General features: G+C 31.9%; 1 protein-coding gene and 1 pseudogene across 1 annotated transcript; one reads left to right on the top strand and one right to left on the bottom strand.

Annotated features, from left to right (window-relative positions):
• Window positions 1–1,317: 1,317 nt before the first annotated feature.
• Window positions 1,318–10,305, bottom strand: LOC111797153 (annotated as a pseudogene).
• On the top strand, window positions 10,047–12,540 carry LOC111797150 (BTB/POZ domain-containing protein At1g55760-like). The gene is made up of 4 exons (XM_023680074.1): window positions 10,047–10,657; window positions 10,940–11,085; window positions 11,372–11,490; window positions 11,736–12,540. The coding sequence occupies exons 1-4, from the start codon at window positions 10,539–10,541 to the stop codon at window positions 12,336–12,338; spliced, it is 987 nt and encodes a 328-aa protein (XP_023535842.1). The 5' UTR covers window positions 10,047–10,538; the 3' UTR covers window positions 12,339–12,540.
• The last annotated feature ends 557 nt before the right edge of the window (window positions 12,541–13,097 follow it).

Below are 13,097 nucleotides of genomic sequence, written 5' to 3' on the forward strand. Positions count from 1 at the left end.
AGACAATATCTACTAGTGGTGAGTTTGAACCGTACTTTTCATTCGTGTCGAGGTTGATATTAAGATTGTTGAAAGTCGATTATTGAAAAATTTTAACTAACTTATTAATGATTCCATTAAAAACTACTTTTTTTTTCTTTTTTCCTTTTACAAAGTCAATCACAAAATATGTTCCATGCTCGTTTTTTAAAATAGATTCTTTTAGAATCGGATGTCTCTACTTGAAAATTTTAAATTTTTTTATTATTTAAAAAATTAAAATTGACTTTATAGATATCTTATTTTTAGTTATAAATTATAAGAATTTAATATTGATAGATACGTTATTTCAAGTTCAAATTTCGATATCTTTTTTAATAGAAAAATATATCGGTATTATTTCATACAAACATAATTTTTTTTATGAACGACTTTTAAGTGATTTTATTTTCAATATTAGAATTAACCATCATATTTATAATATCTGTTGTAAACCACTTTTAAGTGATTTTATTTTCAATATTAGAATTAACCATCCTATTTATAATATCTGTTTCATTAACTTTTGATTTTATTTTCAATATTAGAATTAACCATCCTATTTATAATATCTGTTTCATTAACTTTTATTCGACTAACTTTTATTCGACCCTTTGAATGATGACTCCTATGGATATAACATTAGGGGTGTGTGCGGTTCGGTTTGGACCGATTTCTGATGAAATTGTTGATCAATTTTTCAATTTCTGACACATCCCCAATTACCATGTTATGTTTCTTCATGCTCGTTCGTACTTTTGTATCTTCTAAACTTTATATTTTTACATTCAGAAAATTTAGAAATTTAAATGTGAAAAATCAAATTTGAAGATAAAAATTATAATTTTTCTTAAAAGAAAAGTCAAATGGAAAAATTAAGACGGCCACGCCTTTGGAAAAGAGAAAAGGCCTTTTTTTTTTAATTATTCGTAGCCATTAAGGTTTATATTAATGTATATTTATGTTTTAATTAATAAAAAAATATTTCACTAAAACGAGTTTTCAAAAATTTAAATAATATTTTAAACTTAAAAGGTTCCAAAATACTCCCGCTTAATTTTAAATAAAAATGATTAAACTTAAAAAGAAAAAATTTTAAAAATATTGTCTAATTCTCTTATTTCATTCTTCGACCGTCACAATGTTCACACAGTTTTGTACGATCGAATGTAAAAGAGAGAAAATATGAAAGTACCTCAAATTTATCTTAGAATCTAATCTTATAGCTATTACGAGTTGGGTACGATGTTGCTTATAATAGACCTATTACCAAAACAACTCTTCTATTACATACGCATATCAAACAAAGCAATCACGGATGTCTTTTCTAATCTCGACCTTAATTACAAAGGATTGAATACCAACAAAAGCCTAATCTCGACCTTAATTACAAAGGATCGAATACCAACAAAAGCCTAATCTCGACCTAAATTACAAAGGATCGAATACCAACAAAAGCCTAATATTTCACGGATGTCTTTTCTAATCTCGACCTTAATTACAAAGGATCGAATACCAACAAAAGCCTAATATTTCCAAAACTATTGGGACGAACTAAAAATTTTCTCAACTCGAACCAGCTTAACTCAAACTCATAGAGAAAAAGAGTTGTGCAAATTCAGCAGCCTTGGCCAACCTCTTCTACATCATTTTCTTGGACAGTGTTTTAACAAACTTGAAAGTGCTGCATAGTCCAACAGGGAAGGTGCGGTTGCTGTCTTGTGGGTTATGTGAATTTCCCCATTTTTTGCCAATAGTTCTTTTGCATTTCTCAGAAATCTTCTCACTAGATTCTGGTGGAGTCTGTTAAAAGAAAAACCGAGGCACGAATCAGATATAAATGTTATAGAAAGCTGACTTGCTAGATACTTTTAAGATTTAGTGATTTCTGTGTCGAGGATAGTTGGAAGAGGAGCCCAACATCGAGTAATTAAGGGGATGATTATGAGTTTATAAGAAAAGAATAAATCTTCATTGGTATAAGACTTTTTGGGGAAGCGAAAAGTAAATCAATGAAAGTCTATGCTCAAAGTAAATAATATCATACTATTGTGTGTGGAGAGTCCGTGGTTTGTAACAGTTTAGAATTCTGATAAAACATGTTCTTAAACTTAAAAGATCAAATATGTCAAAACTCGTTTAGACGCAAAGTTGATCGTTTAAAAACTTATTCCTACGAAACGATGAAATTATATGAACATGTGACAATAAACAGGAAAGTTCAAAGACTAAACTTGTTTAAAAACAATCACAAAATTGACGGTTTAAAGACTTATTAAGAATTCCTACTAAACATTGAAATTTTATGAACATGTGACGATAAATAGGAAAGTTCAAAAAGGCTAAATTGGTTTGAAAACTCGGAAAGTTAACTGTTTACTTATTAAGAATTTTTTCTCAACAACGTTCTAATTTTATGAACCTGAGACAATAAACAGGAAAGTTCAAAGACTAAACTAGTTTGAAAACGACCGCAAAGTTGACTGTTCATTAAGAATTTTTACAAAAAAATGTTGAAATTTTATGAACCGATGACAATGAGCAGAAAGGTTTAAAGGCTAAACTAGTTCGAAAACGATCTCCCAAGCTTATATAACTTAAGGAGATCCGTCTCACTTTCTCATACCTTAAGTCAACCCATTTGCAAAAAACAATAATTATCAGCAAAAAAGAAACAATAATTTTCTGGGAATATGTACTTACTTGATTTGTCTGGTTTCATGTTCTCTGGAGTATTGAAAACCAGCATGAGGAAAATTGAAGACAATGCGATCAAACAAGGAGTGAGAAGTGGGAGTTGGCTCATTGTCATTACGTCCACTCCATGCATCACACTAAAACCCAGCTCCTTCAGCTCTTCCAAGGTTGTCTTAATGTCCGAGCCGTACTTTCTCACCAAAGTCTCTTTTCAAAATTTATTGAATTATTTACAAACAAACAAACACCAAAACCAACACAAAAAGGTTAGATTTTACGACACCGAATTAGGACAACCTTAAAAAACATGCAACTACTAAGATTAAATCGTATTTTGGTCTCCAAAAAGTCTTCTTAATCTTTGGTAATTAAGGGCAATTATAAATCTTTCATCGTTCCTTACGTAGTCTTATTGTTTAGGCCAAAAGAGATGCAGAAAAAATTCACACATGCATAGAGATTTTGTCTATCAAAAGTTCAAGAATCTATGAAAGGACATCTAAGACTACATAAGGAACGATGAAAGGAAGTCCATTACTGAGAAAAGTGTGCTCTCATCTTGCTTGCTGGAAGAGAGGAAGCTTCCAGACCACCTTTTCCAGCCAGATAGTGAGCGATCACTCAGAAATTCACACTAAGAGAAAGCGGCCAGGAATGAGTACCTATCCCTTATGGGAATCAAACCCGTCTCTTCGACATGAAAAGACGATATCCTAACCACTGGATGAAAGGGACTCAATTTGGTCCACCCTTTTGCGCTCAATTCGGTCCACGCTTGTGCCTTTCTCTTTCTGGAAGTACATTTCATTTTGATTTAAACTACCACTATCTAGGGACTTTGTCTTTCAGAGTTTCTCTCAAAGTTTTTAAAACACTTATGCTAGAGAGAGATTTTAACACCTTTATAAAGAATATTTCATTCTTCAAATGACTACTTTGGTCCCTAGAACTTTAAAAAATCGAGTATATATAATAACAAATTAAGTACAAAAATGATTTTAAGCTTAATAAATTCTTCATGAAGATTAAGCAAAACAAATTTAAGGTAAAGAAACAGCAACAGCAACATAACATCGATCAAAATGATGGTTTTTTAAAAGTCGAGGAAGGATATTGTTCAAGAATAAAGTACCTTCGGAGTCGAGAGAAGTGGCAACCACGTAGGTAGCAGTGCCGAAGGCGGAGGCCAAGCAAGCTGAGAAGGAGAAATTGCCTTCTCCAACAAGGAGTATGTCGTGGGAGCTGCTGTAATGCGTTATCCATTTTCTGGACGACTTTCCCATATTGATATCAAATCTGAGAACAACAATGTAATATATATATTGACAAGTACAGAATCTGGAAAGGCATTTTGGGAAGATGGAAGGTTTGATCTTTAATGAGAATTGGAAGAACATTGAATAAAGTGAAATGATTATATTGTATAGTATTGGGGGAGGATTTCGAGAATAATTCATGATCATAGAAAATGTGATTAAATCGAGGACTTGAAATGTCAGATAAATTCAAATTCAAATGTTATAAAAAAAAAAATATCAATCATACATCTCAACTTTTATCTATATATATATATATTGATTGATAAAAAAATTGAAACAAAAGACAATAATACAAAAACTAAAATAAACATTTGGAAACTACCCAGACAAAATTTTAATATATAAATACTAAAATTAATCTTTTGAAAATCCAAACTAACATAATAAAAATTAAAAAGTATATAAAATTATATTAAAATCTAAAAAAAGAAAAAGAAAAAAAAAAGGGGTGAATTTTGCAACTTATAATTTCTCGATATAAATTTGGAGTTCTTTTTTGGTCTACCATTAAGATTTTATCATGTAACTTTGTACTGAAACCGGTTAGGAACCATTTTTTTTGGGATAATTATTTACAAGACTTTTTTCTTTTGAAAATTAACCATTTAAATAGAGATTTTTCAAAAAAAAAAAAAAAAAAAAAAAAAAAAAAAAAAAAAAAAAAAAAAAAAAAAANTGCAACTTATAATTTCTCGATATAAATTTGGAGTTCTTTTTTGGTCTACCATTAAGATTTTATCATGTAACTTTGTACTGAAACCGGTTAGGAACCATTTTTTTTGGGATAATTATTTACAAGACTTTTTTCTTTTGAAAATTAACCATTTAAATAGAGATTTTAAAAAAAAAAAAAAAAAAAAAAACAAAACAAAACAAATCATTCTATTTCATTAAATTTTTTTTAAAGAAAATTAAATGGAGAACACAATCCTATGATCTCTACGAAAATAATTAGAGGAACTCATGGAAAGGGAAGTGTACTTTATTCGAGGGGAGGTGTTTGATGATAAAAGTCCTACATTGACTAATTTAGAAATTTGATCACAGGTTTATAATCAAAGAATACTTCTTCCATTGGTACGAGACTTTTGAGAGAAGTCCAAAACAAAACTATGAAAGCTTATACTCAAAGTGGAAAATATCATATCAGTGCGAGAGAGTCATGTTCATCTAACACACTCTATGAACATCTCTAATTTCATCTTTTATGTATTTCAATTCACATAGCCCTACGCCTCCAAATTTAGAAAATAGTTTAATTTAGTCCCTTAATTAACATCTTCACTAATTACGTGTCTCAAATGACATCATTTTTGTAATAATTAAAAATAAAAAAAAAAAAAAAAAAAAAAAAAAAAAAAAAAAAAAAAAAAAAAAAAAAAAAAATCTCGAACGACAACCCTCATCACCAATTCAGACTCGAACGACAAGATCGTCGTTCCTCTAGATCTAAACAAGACTTTCTATGAATGTGTTTAAACTCTTGGAATAAAAGTTATTAGCTAAATTCATAAGCTTAGAAGCCTTCAATCTTTTAGTAATTTGATCCCCCTTTTAGAGCTCAAATTATATGATTCTCTTGTACAAGTTGAGTCTGCTAATGATAGAACATTTACGTGTTACTATGAATGAATGAATGAACGAAAGTACCGATTTTGAGTATAGTTTGTGAAATAGAGGACCTGCTAAAACATCATTTCAGCAGAGGTTTTGAAGGGAGCATTATTCTTCGTAGATGAATTGCTGAAACAAGAGTTCAGCATCAATTGAAGAATAATTGGTGTCCTGAGCTTGTTCTAGGAGCAAAATTTCAGTTGCTGAATCAACTCTTATTGAGTTGGCTTCTTTTCAGCTGAATCACTTTTGTCCACTTAAAAGAAGTAAATGATAAAAGAGAAATTCAAGACTCAACTCAAATGAATGCATTTTTTCGATAACTTTATCTTCGTCTACTAAACTACTAAACCTCTCCAACTCGAGTTTCACTATTCGAGTACTTTGTTTTCGTCTTTTCTCCTTCACCTTCTTTCGCCTATTTATTCAAACACTATACATTCGGTTTCAGTGCTATTTTCTTCTTTACTATCTCTTTTTCTTCCTTAAATCTCATCCTTAAATCAGATGAGGGAAGAACAATTAAGAGTGCATTTATTACAAAAGGAAGAAGATATTTATCCTTGCAGACTCTTTTGGACAAGGAGGAACTGGAGACAAGAAGAAAAGCACCATTGGAAGCTCCTAGTTCTAGTGTTCTACTTTTTCTTGTTTCTTTCTTCTATTTGACCCTACTGCACACTAGCAACACACTAAGAACTTCAGTAGTTTAGTGGAAATTAAGCTACAGCTTTGGGAAAGATACTTTGAATGTTGTTGTGTGAGTTTGAGGGAACAAAGGAATTCCTTTCAACTTCAATGCAATGCAAAACGTCCCTAATTTGAGCCTATTTTCTATCTCCTCTTACCATTCTCTTATCATTATTCCAATTACCTTATTTCAGATTCGAATCTCTTATAATTATTCCAATTACCTTATTTGAGATTCGAATCACTCCACAAGTAAAATCGGTCATGTCAAACTTGAATGATTCTAAACCTGCAATCTAATTACCCCTTAACATTTACCCTTAATGATAAGGAACCACTCCAAGGGAAAGTAAAATTTGGATTACCTTGTTGATCAAATATCTCGAGACAAAAACATTTGATTGAGATTCGAAACACTCCAAAAGCAAGATCGATCATATCAAACTTAAATGATTCTAAACATCTAAACTACATAGAATTATAAAAAAAAAAAAACTTATTCATTGGCTAAAGAAAAGCAAAAATACTCTTTTCTACTACATTTTTCGAGTCTCCTCGTATTTTCAATCTCTTGTTACCATTCTCTTCTATTTGTCTGCCTAGAACAAATATATGGCTAATTTGACACACGCTTAGGTCTAAGAAACAAATATATGGCTTATNAAAAAAAAAAAAAAAAAAAAAAAAAAAAAAAAAAAAAAAAAAAAAAAAAAAAATGCTTCTATTGGCTACACTAACACAAGCATCTATTGTTTGCACTCGAGTTGTATTAGCTACCACTTTTAAAGCAAAACAAATACCATGTCATCACACACAGTATCCCTGTTAACTACATAATGGAGACCTGATTTCAAAGGCTAAATCCAACTATTTTATAAAAACTAAGGTCCAAACCCACGATCGAAGTATCGATTACCTTTTTCCCTTGCCTTATATTAATGAGCTAAACAAAGGATTCTATTGGTTCAATCAGTGGAGGCTCTTGAAATGGTTTGGGGCAACAAGTTCCCAAGTGAGCACATTATGGGAACCACCAAGCATATGTAATAAAGGCTAAGATCTCAAAATACGAATTTAAAATAAATTTAATAGAAATTGGAAAAGTTGGGAAACAAAGACTTCGTCAAAAGTAATTTGCGTGTTTGTTTAGAATTAGTGCATCCCATTTAGATGAATCTACCACTACCAAACTTTATGTCATTTTTTCTAAAGCACCAATTCACGATGCAAGTTTAGGGTCCCATTCTACTAAAGAAAATATTAAATAATAACCCATTGGCATTGTGTAGATCTCAAGATCCCTTTATTTCAATATAATAATTCAGTGTCCTAAATTATGACCTTAGATTCATCACCCATTTACTAAAATTTCTTTGCACTTCACCAGTCAATAATCTTACAGGTTGAATATTCATTCTTAAAAAGAAAAGGAAAAAGAAAAAAAAGTAATTAATGTTAATGTTGCAATGGGTTGGTTGAAGCTTTCATGTTTATTAGAAAATTTACAAGAATATTTATATATATATTCTATAAATATAGTAATTTTTATATTTATTCAAACATATCTTAATTAGTATATGTGTCAAATATTTAAATTTTCAAACATGATTTCTTTGCATAATTTTTCTCAATCTAAAAAATGACTACAAATTTTCCATGCTCATGCTCATAGGTAAGCATCCAATCTTAATCATAATTTAATCATAATTCAACTATGTTACCGGGTAAGTTTAGTATTAAAAAATATCTGTAAACTTTAAAATTGTCTAATAAATCTCTAATTTTTTTTTTCTTTTTGTCTAATTGATCTGAATATTATGATATAAATTCTATATCTTATACAACTTTAACTTTTAAATTTGTATTTGTAAATTTGTAGATTTTAAATAAATGTCAAGTATGACAAGTTTAAAGACTTGACAATCTTTTTTTAGTTTATTTGATACAAAATTTAAAATTTATTAACACTTTCTAAAATAACAAAATAAACACTAACTCATTTACCTACTCCAACTCTCTCGTTTTTATCTTGATAAAAGTTTCTTCTATTTAATTCGAAAGGCAATCCATCATGTCGAGCTATAAGATGAGATTTTGTTGTTGTACTATTAATAAAAACCTTTACGTCAAAAATAGGAAGACTCTTGTTTACACAGTAACACTTTCCTACCCTACTAGTAGACTGTTGCACAAAAGGCTAACCAAAACAACCTTTTTTTTTTAAGCGCGTTTTTCAAATACTTAAGTTTCAAGCTAACAGTAAAAGGTTTCTAAGTTTGAAGTTTTGAACCCCAGGATGGTCATCCAAAACGTGCTAAGCAGAGACTTTTGATTGATGATTCAAAGAATTATTGGTGTGGCCCTCGTTATAAGATCATAAATAGTTGAATGGTAAGAAGACACGTACAGAAAATGATAAGAACACGTCCCTCAAAGTTGCTCAAAGTGATGTCTTTTGATTTGACAGAGTAGAAAAGGACAGAAAGCTAACGAGTGCCAACTGCATGGATGAGATGAGAGATCATATGGGCCATCCAATAACCCTTCCTCTGCGCAACCAAATTAAATGGGTTCTTTTGTATAACAAGGAAAGGATGAGTGTGTTGGCTATTGCGCTTGGAAGTTGCTTCTAATCTTGGGAATTTGGGATTCTTCAGCTTAACTAGATTCCTTAGGATTCCTTTTCCATGTCCCACTTTCTCATACCTTTCTTCATCAACAAAAAATGAACAAGGTTTCCTCTTTTTTAAATAAATTTCACTGTGGGTTAGAACTAAAGGGGTATTTTGATAATTATTCTGGCATGTTCAAATAAGTTTCCTATGACAAACAAGCGATTAGGATTAGGATTAGGAATCTCAATATAAAATAATTCCAATACTCCTAAGTTGAAAGGTTGAAATTTTTTACTTCTACCACATGTACACTAACTCAAGGTCATTATAGAATCACAAGTTTTAGTTTTACTTCTAAGATGAAATCCAATATTTTTTTTAGGTTAAAATATAAGTTTTGTTTTTTAATTTTTAGAGGGGTTTCATAAACTTCAACATTATTTTAACTGGTTTCATAAATTTAAACATTAATAAGATTTAATGAACCTTTCCCTTTGGAGGTTCTTTCCATTTAAAATTGTAATAAGTTTTTTAATTGTATTTTAGTTTTTAAGTTTTCAGTAGAAATAATCCAAAGCTTTAAGACTTATTGATGCTTTTAAAAATAAAAATTTAATAAAATAAAATTAAAAGCTCAGCACACACATCTTCTAAAATTATCTTTTAAGATATACTAAATTTGTAACTAAACTTATTTCTTACATTAATTACTAAATCGTCTCATAAATTAATTAATCGAGGTAAGAATTCTAGATGAGAGCATTTTCAACAACAGCATGGATTTAGTTGTTGCCTTTTGCGGAGGCTTACTATGCGTCAGGAGACCATCATTGGCCTCCAGAAAAGGACAGCAAGAAGATAAATAGAGTGAGGAAAAAAGATAAATACCTCCATGACGGGGGTCCACGAGAGCAGAGTGGGCTTTTCTTATTTCTGGTGTTTCCATGATTCACCAACAATCAACTCCTCGGGAAATGACAAATAAGTCCCCATAAAGGATTAAGTAGATACTTTGCTTTGAAGGAGCAAAGACTACGCCTCCAAGCCAAATGCTGAAATAAGATTGACATATATTAATATGGGAAAGAAAACCCAAAAAGATAAAAGAAGACCAATAAATGATCCATTAGCTTTACGATCCAACCACCCACGACCCAGATACGCCCTCGCAATTAAGTGCAGTGTAAGCCAACAAACAAGCGTTTTAAAACCCATTTCATCTCTCAACCAAACAACAAAACCCTCTTCACAGAATCAAACCTTCAAGAACAATGGCGTGAAGCATCGACAACATCTTGGCGTGCTGGGTACCACTGAAAGCGTCAAATTTCATGAGATAACAAAAGCAATAAATACACAAAAATCAACGTCATTTGTTTGCTCATATATTCTTGTGCTTTGATCAGTGAGCAGTGCAGAAAAGAGCGAGAGAGAGAGAGAGTATTTATCTTTACAGGTTTTGTTCTGTATATGTTTATGAGTAATATCTGCAGAATTCGTCAACCTGGGAAAGTCCGGAGAGCACATCCTAGACGGTATCTTCGGCTGCATCAATGAAATCACAGCAGCCCTCGCGTTCGCCAGGATGAGTGACTCAGCATACAGGGTAGAAACCACATCCCGTCTTGCCCAATGGAGGATCGAAAATCTAGCTTCCTGCACCTACCGCAAATCCGATCCTTTCAAAATCGGCAAGTGGAAATGGTAAATTAATCTTTCTTTGTTCATTAGTTTCGTTTAAAGCTACATTTTTGTGAAATACGGTTAAATAAATAGATACCCACTTATCCTAAGAGAAACTAATTTGTATGTGGTGACGAATGGTGAGGATAAGATCCTAACCATCTCTTCAAAAGAAGAGAAAATGGAAGATAATGACAATAATCTGTTTTCCCCCTTCTAATTGGAGATGTTGCATGTTTTTTTCTCTTCTATCCAAACAGGATAGGGATGTATAGATATCTAATATTTTTGTTTGGATTGAAGGCATTTATCGGTGGAAAAAAACAAGCTTTTATATGTTAAATTATACCCAGAGATATCGAGCGTAACAAGGGCCAATCCCCCGATTGTATCTTTCATCATCCGAGTGGTTTCCTCTGTAGGAGATCGGAAGGCTTTGACTCATCCAGGTAATTTCCTTCTCCTTTCCTGTACATTTTCAAGACAGAGTAGTTAGTTTTCAGATTGAAAACACATTCACCTTCAATTATATCTTCAGGTTCTGATTCATGAATAAAAGTTGAAATACTTCTCCCAAATAAAATTAGACATCCGTAATTATTTGATGGGGAACATGGCTAATCTCTGTTCAGAAATTTGATTTGTTGTTGGACTTTTATTAAAAACTTCTTCTTTTCTTGATGACCTTCAGTTCCTCTAATGACCAATAACGTTACCTCATCTTCCTCTATGCAGAAATTATAGACAAACAGCTCAAAAACAACGACGACTTTATTTGGCCAATTGAAGTTCCATTAACGGGAAAGTTCATTATTGATGTCGAATTCCTTGACTTGAAGACTGCCTCACCCGAGGTAAGCATATAAATATTTGTCCGTTGCTAGTGCATGCATATTTCTTCCAAAGATGATTGTGGAGTTGGCTATAATAACACAGAACCTAAGGATCATAGATAATAACAAGTCAAATGCAGAAGCAGTTGATAAAAGTTATGCCTTAAGATTAAGAAAAAAAAGTTATCAACGCCTGTGTTAAAGAAAGAACGATTGAATACCTATTTCGCTCCTCTTTTAACTCATTGTTGTCAAATTACTAACAGGGTGGGGAACCTTCCTCCATCTGGGCGGATGGATTGACACAACAACGATCGAATTCAAGAGCTCTTATTTCATTGGGTCGAATGTTGAAGGAAAGCATCCACACCGATATCATAATTAATGCATCTGATGGAAGTGTTAGAGCACATCGTGCTATTCTTGCTTCACGATCACCTGTTTTCCACAGCATGTTTTCACATGACCTGAAAGAAAAGGAACTATCTACGATAAACATCTCTGATATGTCTTTTGAAGCTTGTCAGGCACTTCTTAATTATCTGTATGGTAATATCCAACATGAAGAGTTCCTCGTCCATAGACTGGCACTTCTTCATGCAGCTGATAAATATGACATAGATGACCTAAAAGAAGCCTGCCATGATAGTCTGCTAGAAGATATTGATGCCAAAAATGTTCTTGAAAGACTCCAAAATGCATCTCTTTATCAATTGCCAAAACTGAAGACCAGCTGCATGCAGTATCTTGTGAAGTTTGGCAAGATACTCGACATCCGAGATGAATTCAATGTCTTTCTGCAAAATGCAGAAAGGGACCTAATAGCTGAGATCTTCCATGAAATTCTTAATGCTTGGAAAGGTTTCTAGCTTGATGAAGAGGATGATTAATGTTGGTGTGTTTATGGTGTACACATAAGATTGCTACAAGGATTTAGTGTCAGAATTTGTAACCTTGAAAGGTAATTCTTTCTCCAAATTGTTTGTCCTGAAATTAGTCAGGTTTCTCATGATAGATGACGGTGTTATGAATACAAACACAATTGAAAGAAATGTAAATAATTTCATGTTCTGTTTGGAATTTAATTTTTACATAGTTTAGTAGTTTTCCATCACACAAGATCTCACAGTACCCTGATATCCATAATGCACTCGTAACCATCTGCAAAAGAAAATCAACCCGATCGTACAGATGTTTCAGGTTCATTCTCTCAGCAAGATATTGCATTGTATAAACTTCCATAACCATAAAAGATCATAATATTCACAGAGTAATAAATTCTGGAACCAGAGTATGAGCAGCATTTAAGGCTGGCAACGCAATAAGAAAAGCATTCAACATTACACAAACCTTACCAACCTTGAAAACATTGACCAAATCAACCAAAATCTGCTAGCCATTAAAGAAACGATCAAGTAAAGCTCCACAAACTCAAACCATGAAAATCAACTAAAGTCGAACTATAACGACAACCTCACATACTCGCAAACTAATCACCTAATTCAAAACTCAACAAAAGGCAAAAAGCTTCAAGGAAGAATTTCACTACCAAACACAACATTTTCAAACGCATTACAATTCAATAAACCAATACAGAACACAAATAGTACCTCAGCGAAAAGATAAAC

The sequence above is a fragment of the Cucurbita pepo genome, chromosome LG06, assembly GCF_002806865.2.
Source record: "Cucurbita pepo subsp. pepo cultivar mu-cu-16 chromosome LG06, ASM280686v2, whole genome shotgun sequence".
Classification (NCBI taxonomy): domain Eukaryota; kingdom Viridiplantae; phylum Streptophyta; class Magnoliopsida; order Cucurbitales; family Cucurbitaceae; genus Cucurbita; species Cucurbita pepo.

Bases quoted from the DNA above. Each gene is read 5' to 3' on its own strand.
- LOC111797150 (XM_023680074.1), top strand. From the start codon at position 10,539: ATGAGTGACTCAGCATACAGGGTAGAAACCACATCCCGTCTTGCCCAA. The intron at 11,086-11,371 runs GTAATTTCCTTC...TCCTCTATGCAG, and splicing joins GAAGGCTTTGACTCATCCAG to AAATTATAGACAAACAGCTC. The intron at 11,491-11,735 runs GTAAGCATATAA...AATTACTAACAG, and splicing joins TGAAGACTGCCTCACCCGAG to GGTGGGGAACCTTCCTCCAT.